The 13004-nt window shown below is 44.3% G+C and overlaps 1 protein-coding gene across 1 annotated transcript in view; it reads left to right on the forward strand.

Annotated features, from left to right (window-relative positions):
* LOC148016833 (polyribonucleotide nucleotidyltransferase) overlaps window positions 1-13004 on the forward strand; it is a 146437-nt gene that overhangs the window by 15799 nt on the left and 117634 nt on the right. Inside the window, exons 2-4 of the mRNA XM_087663022.1 lie at window positions 2717-2816; window positions 2943-3124; window positions 3911-4066. Of these exons, the coding sequence (XP_087519148.1) occupies window positions 2717-2816; window positions 2943-3124; window positions 3911-4066 (438 nt within the window). The remainder of the gene's footprint in view (window positions 1-2716; window positions 2817-2942; window positions 3125-3910; window positions 4067-13004) is intronic.

A 13004-nucleotide genomic window follows, 5' to 3' on the forward strand; every position in this document is an offset into this window, starting at 1 on the left:
TTCTCAATTGGTGCCCGACTATAGCTGTTTCTTAGAGAAGTCCATATGAGGCATTTTTTGGTATCGCTATCGGCGTGTAGTTTCCCACTTTAGAGTCTTTGGGAGTTGTGCTTACATGCACACCCCTAATGATAAAATAGGCAAGCTCACTCCCCGAGCTGGTCTCTTGATTTTTGTAGGACACTCCAAAGCGAAAGCGTATCATCTGATCGATCCTCGGACACATAGGGTGATTGTTAGGAGAGATGTAGTGTTTGATGAGAGGGACATTGTGCAATCTTCTATACTAGATTCTGTGCCCTTACCTCACATTGTTCCTATTGAGACAGTGCCTTCTGAGCCAGGTCTACTACCCACTCCTGACCCACTTGCAGAATCTTCATCTCCTAGGCCCCCTCCGCGAGACCCGTTACCTTGCTGGGGCTACCTGCAATGTGTTTCAAATTAGTTTTAAAGGAGCTTCCTTGTAGGCTGGAGAGGAGGGCTTAAGATAGAAGACCGTGTCCTTGAGTAGTAGCTCTATCTCCTAACCTCACATGTAGGATTGTATCAGCTCTAAGTAGTTTTAAAGGAGCTTCCTTGTAGGTTGGAGAGAAAGGCTTAAGATCGAAGAGCGTGTCCTTGAGTAGTAGCTCTATCTCCAAACCTTGCATGCAGGATTGTATCAGCTGGTTTGCAGTTGGGGACTGCTTGAATATAGATGAGTGTGATGGGATTGGATATGTCCAAAATGTGAGGTTAGCTTTTAGCTTGATGATTTGGTTTCAAAGCTTGGGTGGCTGCAAAAGGAAATAGAGATTGAGGATGAGGAGAAGGAGGGAAGGAAAGGACTGGAAGGGAAGGTGGAAGGCTACTAGCTAGACAAGTTAGGAGATGGTATTAGGTGGAAGGAGAGAAGGGGTCATTTAGCCAAGATAAGGGTGTCAAAAGTGGATACAGCAAAGGAAGCATAAACAAGTGACGAAATAAATTGTTGAGCATAAGACAGAAGAGAAAGAAAGTGAGAACACAAAAGAACACTGCAAAAGCAAAGAACTCAGAGATGTGCTCAGGAAATGGAATCCATATACCAAACATGAGACAGTCACGTACAATAGTGAGTCACTACCTGCGTGGGCATTGGCACCGGCTCCTCTCTCCACCAAAATATGCATTGGATCTACAAGTGATGAATGATAGATTGTGGAGGAGGAGCTTGAATAAATAGTCTAAAAAGAATGCAAATAATGCATCCAGTCGGCTAGTATTTAATGCTGGTCGGCTAGTAATAAATGCCCAAATATGCATCATATAGGCCACAATAAAATGCCTAAAATAGCTAGTAATACTAGGCATGGCCTAGACTCACTCATGAGCTGACAATATTGCTAACAAAGGGGAGACCACAGTTTGCTGGTGGGAGGAGGAATGGCGAGGCCTTTTTTTTGTTTTCTTTTTGGGGGAGGGGTTTTTTTTGGGAGATTGTTGGGAATGGGAAATTGGTGGATTGAGTAGGGAAGGCAGGCTAGAGTGGAGGATGATGGTTGGATGGGTGAGGGGGGTTGGTGTGATTGCCATCAGTTCTAGTAGGAGAGGGGGTGGCTGGAAGAAGTGGTGGAGGAGCACAGGATGGCAAAAAGGTGAGAGGAGTAGGAAATGTGAGTGTGTGCAATGGAAGAGAAAAGAGAGAGAGAGAGAGAGAGAGAGAGTGGAAGCAAAAAGATGAGGGAAGAATACTGCACTGACTGAAGAAGAATGCTGATACAATGTTGATGGACTGATCAGTCCCTGCATGCAGCCCGCAACTTCAGTGAGGGCACCAGATCAGGCTGATGATGATGGCAGCACTGGAGAGGGAGGAAGATGATGAAGTTGGAGTGGTGCACCAGTTGGAGAGAGAAAATTGAATGAGATAATCTGCCAAGTGTGGGATGGGCAGGCTATAAGTAGCCATAAATGCCCTAAACTAGCTGACTTGCAGCAAAAAATGCCATAAATACTGGCCGACCAGCATTTAATGCCGGTTGCACTGGGAAAATGCTAGAAAAAATGACAGGTGGCCATAGAAAATTCTGACTGGTAAGGACAATGTCCAGCAAGTGTGGACAGCTTGGGAAATGCGGAAACTGGCCATGGAAAACACACTAGAACCCGATAAACAAAAGAAATGCACCCAGATGGCCACTCTAAAATGAGTAGCCTCCCCCATCAAAACACATGACAGACATGTTAGAGCTCCAAAGGTCCTCATCTGACTCAGACTGAGGCTAACAGGAAAGGAGGTGGCCTGGACTGCATGGATGATGGGGTTAGGAGAAGATGGTTGGGGAAATGGGGCAGGTAAATGAAGTTGGAGGCAATGGTAGGGGTGGCTGGGACTTACAGACCATCCTGCTCTTGCGTAGCAATGTAAGATCATTCCAGTTTTTCTAAATTTATAAGTATCTTACTCTCTATAATATTCGGGCGCTTTCTTGTCATCATTAGGTAAAGTGTTAAACTTTTTGATTCTGATGTAATATATCATGGATTGCAACAATCTTTCAGTAAGCCAAAATGGGCAATACATCTTACTATTAGACCTTCCATGTTGTTTTTTGGTTTAATGGACAGGAATTATCATTCCTCTATCAGCTTTTAATGCTGTTTGACATATCAAAGCTCTGTAAAGTACTTCCGTGAACTACTTGACTTTTTAGCTATAATTGCTCACAGTGAGTGTAATATAAAAATGCAGTTGCATCATTGTCTTCGATTGAAGAGGGATATAACTGGCACAACCCTGAGGCTGCAAGAAATTGTTGTAGATGAACCCACCTCGTGGCGATTGTTCCCAGGTTTGACAATATTTTAAAGTACTCTCTGTTATTGAGTAAATGCCATCTCTTTACTGATTATTACTGTCACCTGATGGAGGAATTATGATCATGGATGAACTTTTTTCATTGTCATGACTTGTGTAGCCAAGGGTGAAGTTTTTGAAGAAGAGGCAGACGTGGGTCCTCATTTGGTCTCATTTGAAACTGGAAAGCTAGCACGCTTTGCTTCAGGTGCGGTTGTAGTAGGCATCAAGGATACAAAAGTGCTTGCGACGGTGGTTGGGGCAACTAAACTCGAGGACAGTAAGGGCTTTATGCCACTTCAGGTTAAGAGCTAACCATAGTATGAGAATTCCCCCCCTCCCCCTCAACCACTGCATGCACAAGCCCTTGTAGCACCCACATACACGTCACACATACAATGAAGTACATGTGCATAAAGATATGAAATAAATATTATAGCTCAATGCATGGTGCTTATTCTTGCAGATTGCTTCATCGTGATAATGTGCCACTTCATTTACTTAGGTCTGGAAATTTGACTTGTGGTCCAACATACACATGATGTCTAATTTTAAATTTATAAGGAAGATTTGTAGTGTGTGCCATGGCCACAATGTAATGTGTGATGTGTTGCAATTCCCGCAATACCAGCCTGTCTACCTTTAAGGTCACGGATGTCTGTTTTGAGATAGCATTTGTGCAAGAAAGCCTGCTTAATCTTGTTGGTGAAGTTATTATGTGATCTCAAGCATTCTGGATTGTGATTGTTAGACCTTAGAAAAATCTCCCTTACCTCCTGAGTGGTAGTCAGTTGTTGTAAGTGTTAGGTCTGTTAGGTTTACTGTATGTCTTTTTATATGAAGCAGCATCAGTCACTGTCTCTTTATAGTTGTGGGAAAGGTGTCCTAGGCCATGTGATAATAGCTAGTGGTAATTGGTAGATTATGTATGGATTAATGTTGCTTCAATGTATGGTCTTGATGTGTTGTTTATGATGCCATTTTGATTGGGCTGAATGACTCTCAATATATCATATAATGTTGAGATTGTGTTGCCATTTGTGGTTTTTCTATGTTCCTTGAAATTGTGTGTTTCTTGCTTTTGTGAAGGTGGACTACCGGGAAAAGCAATATGCTCAAGGAAAAATTCCCAACAATTTCATGCGTAGAGAAGGTGCACCTAAAGAACGGGAGCTGTTGGTTAGTCGGATCATAGACCGATCAATACGGCCACTCTTTCCAAAGGGCTATTACTATGAAAGTCAGGTGCACAGTTTACTTTCAGTTCTTGATGGGTGATTCATTTCAATGCATTAGAAAAAGCTGGAGCAGCTTGTTTCAAATTCTTAAACATTAACAGGTCTTGACAATTGGGAAAAACAAAAGTTAGGGAACCACGAAAAATGACCTCTTCAATCTGCAATTTGTGTTTGCTTCTGTCTATCAATCTGATTGACTGCAAATTAAGCAGCTCAGATGCATTTCATTATTAAATAGCATCGTTTAGCATATTGTCTGGGATGTAAAAGACGGGGACTCATAGCCTTTGTTGAGATTGTTTCTGACACCTTCAAGAGTGATTTGGAAGATGGTTTTCTTTTGAAATCCAGTCCTAGAGGTTTTGTGTAAAGGTTCACAAAATGATTTTCTGCAAGGTCATGGCTCAGTATGGCCATAGAGCTGATGGGCAGTCAAAAGTAAATAGATATGCATGAGTATATGAGCCATAACAAGGTTGTTTGTAAGGTGATGTGTGTAATCGGTGTGGAGAGACTGAAGGACGAAAACTGATGGGCTCATCTTTCAGCAGATAGCTTTTCACGTGAAGAGTTTGTTCGGTCATGCAAACCTGCTTATTGAAGCAGGTTCGCAAGAATTGCATTGCTAAACTCGAGTAGCAGCACAGCCCTAAAGTAGAGTGGGCTAGTCTACGAACAGGGAGGGTGGAGGGGAGGACAAGTGACGTGATATTAGCCCAAGAAACTGTAAGGAACAATCCAAAACAGCATAGCTGTCCAGATTTCACTTCGACTAAGCAAAAGATTTTGGATGTCCAAATTCTATCTGCAGTGAGCTGAGGGAGGAGAAAAAAGAAAGAAAAAATAAAAGAAAATGAAAAGAAAGTATATTAATGTCTGCTAAAGACCAAATCAGCCTAGGAGCCATATCCATGTACAAAGGAATATCCTCATGATGTCATGAAAGTGAAAAATGAAAAATGAAAAATCCTATCTAAATGTGCAATGAGTGTAGGCATCATCATTTGGGCAAGCCCTCAATGTATACAATTATGTCCATCTGGAGATGTGAAGCTATGTGCATGTGAGATACAACGATGCCATGCAGATCTAACATCATCTAGTGAGTATAGGGGGATGTAAAATGCGATAACTGGGTGAGGGACTCTTGGAACAAGCTCTTGAGTAGCTCTTGGGGGTTAGTGCTGGCTTGATGGGCCAGGTATGTCTCATGCCATTGTCAAATTTGGATGACCTCTTACTGGTGGGTATGGCCACCTCTTGCTAAATGCACTGGGTCTGGCTCTAATCTCGTGTGCTCTCTGTAGGGGTGACCCTCTCGGTCTCCTTGTCCCTGTATCTGTATGTCCCTAACTAGTGCAGATCTGTGATAGAACTTTGTCAGGATTGTCTGTCATGCTCTGTCTTGTGCACCTATTGCTAATAGGGATGCTCTGACGCTCTGGATCTCTAGTATGTATCCGCCCAAGTATCTCTGATCTGATGTGCTCATCATTGGCTGTATAGTCTATTGCCCCTGAAACAATATATGATACTTCTCTCACTCCTCAAAATCATACATCTTGCATTGGGGATCTTGAGTGTCCAATCATTGAAGTCCCCTACCAGGAGGACCTCCCCTAGGCTCGAAAAGTGTATGATCTCCTCTGATAGATCCAAAAAGAGTGACTATCACCTCCTCTCCTCCTTTGCTATCTCTTGTTCATGTTCCTCTTCCTATTCCCTCCTACCTCCTCCCATAGGGAATTTGGACCCCTTTGGTGGAAAGTAGTATAGTGCAACACACACACACACACACACACACAATCCTGGTGATAGCGCCACCCAAATCCACATTTATTGTGCCTCTGCATCTTGAGACATGATGGAGACCCTCCCTAGTAAGTTCTATTGAAAGAGCACAGCTACCCCACCTGACCCACGTGTTGTGTTTTGCTACTAGTGCCCTCTCGGTAGGCTGACTCCCAAGTGTATCCCCTGATCCGAGGGAGTCCTCTCTCCTTGCTTTGGTGCATCTGAGTAAGTAGAATCATGTCTTTGTTTGTCATAGCCTCCTCTAGTCTCCTTGGGTGTGACCATAGTGAGCCATTACAATTCCATATTGCCATGCTAATGTTTGTCTCATAGGTTGTGATTCCCTATTCTATGGCCTCGCGATCATGATGACTTGACCATTCCTATAAATAGCTTTTTCCCCTTCCTTGTGTGCTTGTATGATTTGGGGCATGCATGCCTTACGGTGCTCCAATGCATGCATGTGAGTTCACTTTTTTTTCATTCCTTTCCATAATGACTAGGCCTCCCCATGAAGCTTTTCGTCACCACAAACCTTGAGACAAGTCAAATTGCTACCATTGGACTATAGTGTCTGCCATGGCAGATGAATAAACAACGGTTTGTCTATTTAAATAATTCAATGAAAAATTCTATGGAATAAATTGCGCTTGCCACATGTATCTAATTCATCTTGCTCTACACATCAGCTCTATCAAAAATTCAAAAAATCATATTAGAAAAATAATTAACTGAATAAATACAGCTAGCCATAATAAATCAAATAATCATTGGAATTTCATTAAATACTCAAATCGTGTAGACGCTAGCACTTGAGATATGAATATTGTGGCATGACCCACATACAGCTTCACCCGCGTTCACGCCTTGCAAGCCTCATGCCCGAAAAGGATAGGCGTCTCCATCAACCTTCCGCCCAAGACGAAAAGTAATTCACTCTTAGGAACATGCCCCGTGCTAATAGAGAACCATTCAAGGCACTCGTCTTGTTAACGTCCACAAAAGGGAGAACCTGTCAGAGTGAAGCAATGCGGAAGCGAATCACCATGACAAAGAGTGAACGGAGAGAGAGAGAGAGAGAGAGAGAGAGAGAGAGAGAGAGAGAGAGAGAGAATCTGCAGTGAAGAATGCTGTATAAGAATGCAGAATTATACACGGGTGCAGAGAGAATACTTGTGTATGTCTCTGCCTTGAGGACCTCGATCTCCGTCAGTCCGAGTGCTGTCTCCGTCACTAGTAGGCTGAAATCTGTCAGATACAAGTGATCAAGACTGCTGGAAACTTAGCCATTAAAAAGGCTGAAAAGAATGCCTCGTAAAATGCCAAAAATAGGTAGGTTGACTGCATTTAATGCAGCTGATTGCAGTTGGCTGACTGTTCGACTATTGCTACGTGGCACTATTGATGTGGCAGGGAGTTGACTGCTAACACCCCCTCTCAGATCTTGGACAAAGCAATAGATGTAGGGATCTGGAATGTCGATGAATCAAAGCTTGGGGAAGTGCCTTCGTAAACAAATCTGCAAGATTGTCTTTAGTCTTACAATACTCCACATCAATGGTTGCATCTAGAAGCTTCTCCTTGATGAAGTGATATTGGATCTCTATGCGCTTTGTTCGGGCATGGAATACGGGATTTCGTGCCAAGGCAATGCAACTCTCATTGTCTCACCGCAAGATAGTAGGACAAGTCTGGGGGTAGCCAAGCTCCTCCAACAATCGCCGAAGCCACACAGCCTCACATGTGGTAGGAGACGCAACTCGATATTCTGCCTCAGTCGAAGATAGGGCTACCGTGGACTGCTTCTTGCTACTCCAAGAGATAGCACTAGCACCCAAGATAAAACAATAGTGTGTAGTAGATCGCCTTTGATCCACATCGCTAGCCCAATCTGAATCACTCCAACCGGCAAGAACAAGATCAGAAGCACCTGTACTTGCGGGATAATGAATCCCTAAGTTGGACGTCCCCCTCAAATACCGTAGTATCCTCTGAGCAGCTTGCCAATGCACTTGCTGAGGTGCACTCATGAACCCAGCCAAGAGACCTACAACAAAACATAGATCAACCCGTGTGTTGAGAAGCCAAATCAATGAGCCAATTAGTTGAGGTAGTGAGTAGCATTCGCCAAAGGAGAATTTGCGTGTGAAGTGGCCTTCCAGTTCGGATCCATAGGAGTAGAAATGGACCGACAATCCTCCATCTCAAGAGTCACCAAGAGCTCTTGTACATATCTCTGTTGAGAGATGAAAATCCCCCTCTGAGATTGAAAAATCTCATGGCCCAAAAAGAAATGGAGAAGTCCTAAATCCGTCATCTCGAACTTCTGATTGAGGGCTACCTTCGTCTCTTTGACCTCCTAGGAATGAGCACCTGCAATAATCAAGTCATCAACATACAAAACAAACAATACACGACCACCCTCAGAAGTGTGCACATAAAGTTGCGGATCGGCCCTAGAACGATGATATCCCAACTTGGCCTAGAGAAACGAGTCAATCTTCTCGTTCCAAGCACTCTTTAACTTGTAAACCTGCCCATATGAAGAACCAAATCCAGGAAGTTGCTCTACATAGATCTCCTCCTTCAAATCACCATTCAAGAAGGCCGACTTCACATCCAAATGAAAAACAGGCCATCTCCTATGGCCAACCAAGGCAAGAACAACATGAATAGTCGCTATGCGAGCTGTAGGGGCAAAAGTATCATGGAAGTCTACACTTGGGCGCTGTGCAAAACCTTTAGCAACAAGGCGAGCCTTGTGCTTGTCGAAGGAGCCATCACTATGGTACTTGGTCTTGAAGACCCATTTGACACCAATCACCTTCTTATGAGAGAGACAAGACACAAGGAACCAAGTGCCATGCTGCTCAATAGCCTCCAACTTGGCTTCCATCGCCTTCCGCCAATGATCAGACCGCAAAGCCTCCTTCACTGATGTAGGCTCTCTATCCTGCATAACATGGGACATTATACAGTAGTTAGCAAACAAGCTGTGTAGTATATCGGTGATGCTGTTGTGACCTCCGCGGTCCATCATGCGGTTCCCGCTCCTTAGGGACCCCCTCAATCCTTGAATCTCGGAGGGTGTCACGGGCCCAATGAGGAGGAGGCTAGATCTCTCCTCGGTGCTCTCCATTCACTGAAGACTCCGGTACATCCACCAGCAGGATCTCCACTGGGGTGGCTGGTGGAAGGGAAGACTCGGAATTTGAAGAAGAATCTCCATTAAGAGGCTCTGGCTCCAAAGGAACTGTCACGGGAGCCCAACTCTCCCATGGATCTCCAAGTAGCTCCTCACCCCCCTCTGTGGCCTGAACTTCCACAAACTACACATCTCGGCTCGTGTAGACATCCCGCTTCACGGGATTATACAAGCGATAACCTTGGGATTGGGAGTTGTAGCCAACAAAAACTTGTCGTCGGGAAGCGTCACACCCAAAGATCTTGAAATAAGAGACATCAGGCTTAGTTCCAAAGTAAGCCTCAAAAGGTGTCATCCTGTCAAGGGTGGAAGTGGGAGATCGATTGAGGATGTGGACTGCTGTAGCCACCGCCTCGGCCGATAGAAACTGAGGTGTCTGTCGGTGCTCCATCATTGGTGCACGCCATCTTGATCACACTTCGGTTCTTCCGCTCCAAAATGCCACTCTCTTGAGGACTGTTGGTATTAGCAAACTCCTGGTGAATGTCCCTTTCTGCACAAAAACGAGCAAACTCATTAGAAACAAATTTACCACCCTTGTTTGATCACAAGGTCTTCAGTCCCCGGCTAGATCGGTTCTCCTCAAAGAGAAGCCAATCCTTGAAGTGAGAGAAAGCCTTCGACTTCAACGTCAAGAAGTAGGCCCAGGTCATCTTGTTATAGTCATCTATGATTAATATGAAGTACAAACTCCCCTTCAAGGACTCATTCCTCATCGGGCCACAAAGATCTGTAGATACAAGCTCCATAGGTGAAGTAGACCGCCTCGAAGCTTTGTTGGGAATTACATCCCTATGTTGCTTCCCACGAATGCAAGAGACACATGGCCGTCGGCGCACCACTATGTTTGGCAAACCACGAACAAGAAATCCTTGTGACGTCTTCCGAAGATACTCATAGTTCATGTGGCCAAACCAAGCATGCCATAGCTCGGACTGTGACTGAGAGGTAAAAAGAAGAGAGGTAAGAGCGGAAGAAGACTTCAATTTATAGATGCCATTCTCCTCATATCCTGAAGAGAGCACCTTCCGCGATCCATGATCAAGAACTTGAATAGCATCACTGTCAAACTCCACTAAGAGACCAAGAGAACAAATCTTATGTATCAAAAGTAAATGATACCCTAAACTTGGCACATGCAACACCTCGGAAGTGTGGGTACCACCACGTCCATTTGGAATCAGCTGCATCTCATTGCCTACTCGAGGGTTGCAAATGGGCAACACCAACTGTCGGAGTCATGTGCCGTGAGGCACCATTGTCCACGATCCACTCTCGAGCATGGGGAGCTGTCATTGCAGCATCAGAAGTCTTTGGTGTAGGGTCCTCAATGACCGCTAAGTGTAGAAAAGTAGTTGATGAGGGTGCAGCCACCGCACCAGAATCTTTCGTGTCCTTCTTCTTGGTGTCCTTCTTATCCTTGTCGGGGCAATCTGTCTTCCAATGGCTGGTCTTACCACAGATATGGCATATCGATTCTTTCTCTTTGTCATTCTTGGATTTGTTGTCTTCCTTCTTTTTCTTTTGGTCCTTCCTCTTCTCCTGAGAGACTTGACCAACCAATGCCTTCGATTTGGAAGCATTTTGTCCCTTCAATTGTTCGTCTTGGTCTAAAACCATAGGAACTAACTCTTCCCATCAAAGAGTTGACTCCCGCCCTGAAGCAATAAGAGCGGAATAAAAAGTATCGAATTGTTGCGGTAAATGGGACAATAGAGTGATCGCCATGTCTTTGGAGGAAATGGGCTTCCCTACATTTTGAACCTGCATCTGAAGCTGCCAAAGCTTGTTGATGTGTTCTTGAAGCGAGGAAGACTTAGTCACGGAAGAGAGTTTGGACTCATCTCGCACCGAGGGCCGGTTGATCTCCTCCATCACAAGCTCCACCAAATCATAAGACTCCAATATGGCCAACATCATCACTCACCAAATACGGTAATTGTCGCCATCAAGCTTTTGATATGATGGAAGAGCTGGTAGGACAGTTACCTTCCGGTCCATGATCGCATGGAACTCCACGTCGGTCTCTGTAGACATCTTCACGTGCAATGCTTGCACAAACGCAAAATAAACCCCCTCTGACTGTGAAAACGCAGCTTGCTAGGACTCGTCTCCGATTGCTAAACCTTCTTTAGTCGCCGGAGGCGATGAAAAGGTAAAATCTGCACTTGAAGGCCAAAAACACAGCCTTCTTTCTCCTCTAACAGCAGAAAAACAGCAGCAGCTTCAGCAAATCTTCTCTTTTCTCGCACGCCCACGCCCACGCTCGCCTTGTTCTAATGCACAGCCCACCTGCTGGCACTTGAACGTTGAAAAGGCAGCCTTGTGTCGTGCTGAAAACTCCTCCTCAGATAGTCCAACCTAGGTCAGTTCTTCAATGCTCTGATACCATGTCAAAGTGAAGCAATGTGAAAGTGAATGACCATGACAAAGAGTCAACGGAGAGAGAAGAGAGAGAGAGAGAGAAAGAGAGAGTGAAACACAAAATCTACAGTGAAGAATGCTGTATAAGAATGCAGAATTATACACGGGTGCAGAGAGAATATCTGCGTATTTCTTCGCCTTGAGGACCTCGATCTCCGTCAGCCCGAGTGCTGTCTCCGTCACCAGTATGCTGAAATCTGTCAGATACAAGTTATCAAAACTGTTGGAAACTCGGCCCTTAAAAAGGCTGAAAATAATGCCTCGTAAAATGCCAAAAATAGGTAGGTCGACTGCATTTAATGAGTCGACTACAATCAGACTGTCCGACTGCTGCCATGTGGCACTGCTGATGTGGCAGGGAGCTGATTGCTAACAGAACCATGGAAGGCGCTTATCCCCTCGTGCAGAGAGGGATAGGTATTAGGGAGAGGATTTGAGAAAGAGGGATAGGGATAGGGATAGGGAAAACTTGGAAGAGGTGAGGGAAAGGAAGAGAAAGAGGAAGAGAGAGAGGGAGACTTGAAGAAGATTGAAGAAGGTGAGCAAGTTGCCAACTGATTTGTGTGGTGAGATAGGGGGGAGGGGCTTTTATAAAGGCTGAGTGTGACCAGGCTTCCTCCTTGGATAGGGTGGTAAATAACCTGATTAAGCACTATTTATAGCAATTAACAAATTCACAAAATTGAAAAGTACACTTTACCATATAATCTTGGACATTGGACACCGTGTTGGCCCCAAAACTGGCGCCCCTTTCGGTATTTATTTAACTTAATTGAAGAAGAAGTTGATGTACAATGGGATTCTCCCAATCCCTTTTGGTATTCCACCTCCCCTTTGCTGTCCAAAATGACCAACAAGTCTTTAATCTGATTTGCCCCTTGATTCGCGCAATAAATTGGTATTCACCTACTTTGATAGAGATGCCCCAAATTCAATTATTTGCTGGTCCCTCCACTTGAATAGGCTAAAAACATGTGCCCTGTTGAATCCAAGTCTTGGAGTTTCCAATTTTTGGCACGCTTCTCGAGGTTGTTGCTAAACGCTAATTTCTACTGTTGCAAATTAGGGTTTACAACAGAGAAATCTGAAATTTCTTAGCCTTAGGTGATCTCAATGTTGCAATCTTTGGAGCAAGGCTGTAGAAAGACTGGGAGATAAGAGAGAATGTTGAGGAGAGAGAAAATTCAGACTTTCTTCGCAAAGAATTGAAGAAAATCTGTCATTTATTGCTGCTGCCATGTCTCAATAGGCTGTAGATGTTGGCACCTACTGTTGATTGGTCTTCTCTTGCCCTTGGCTGCCTTAGAAGGTCCTCCAATGGCTGCAAATTAGACCAGCAGTATCTCCTTTCTCTCTCTTGCAGGCTGAATATACATAAAATGCCTCTCTCCTGCCTCTAAAGACGTTTTTCAGTCTTGCATGGGCATTTTTGACAAGTGGCAGCCTTCCCAAATGGTTTTTCTAGCATTACCCAAATTAAATATTAATTTTCAGTCTTTAAATACTGAAAATTAATCTAATA

This window comes from Lygodium microphyllum, chromosome 22 (genome assembly GCF_053477565.2).
Source record: "Lygodium microphyllum isolate KBCC chromosome 22, Lygodium_microphyllum_v1.1.10, whole genome shotgun sequence".
NCBI classification, from domain to species: Eukaryota; Viridiplantae; Streptophyta; class Polypodiopsida; order Schizaeales; family Lygodiaceae; genus Lygodium; species Lygodium microphyllum.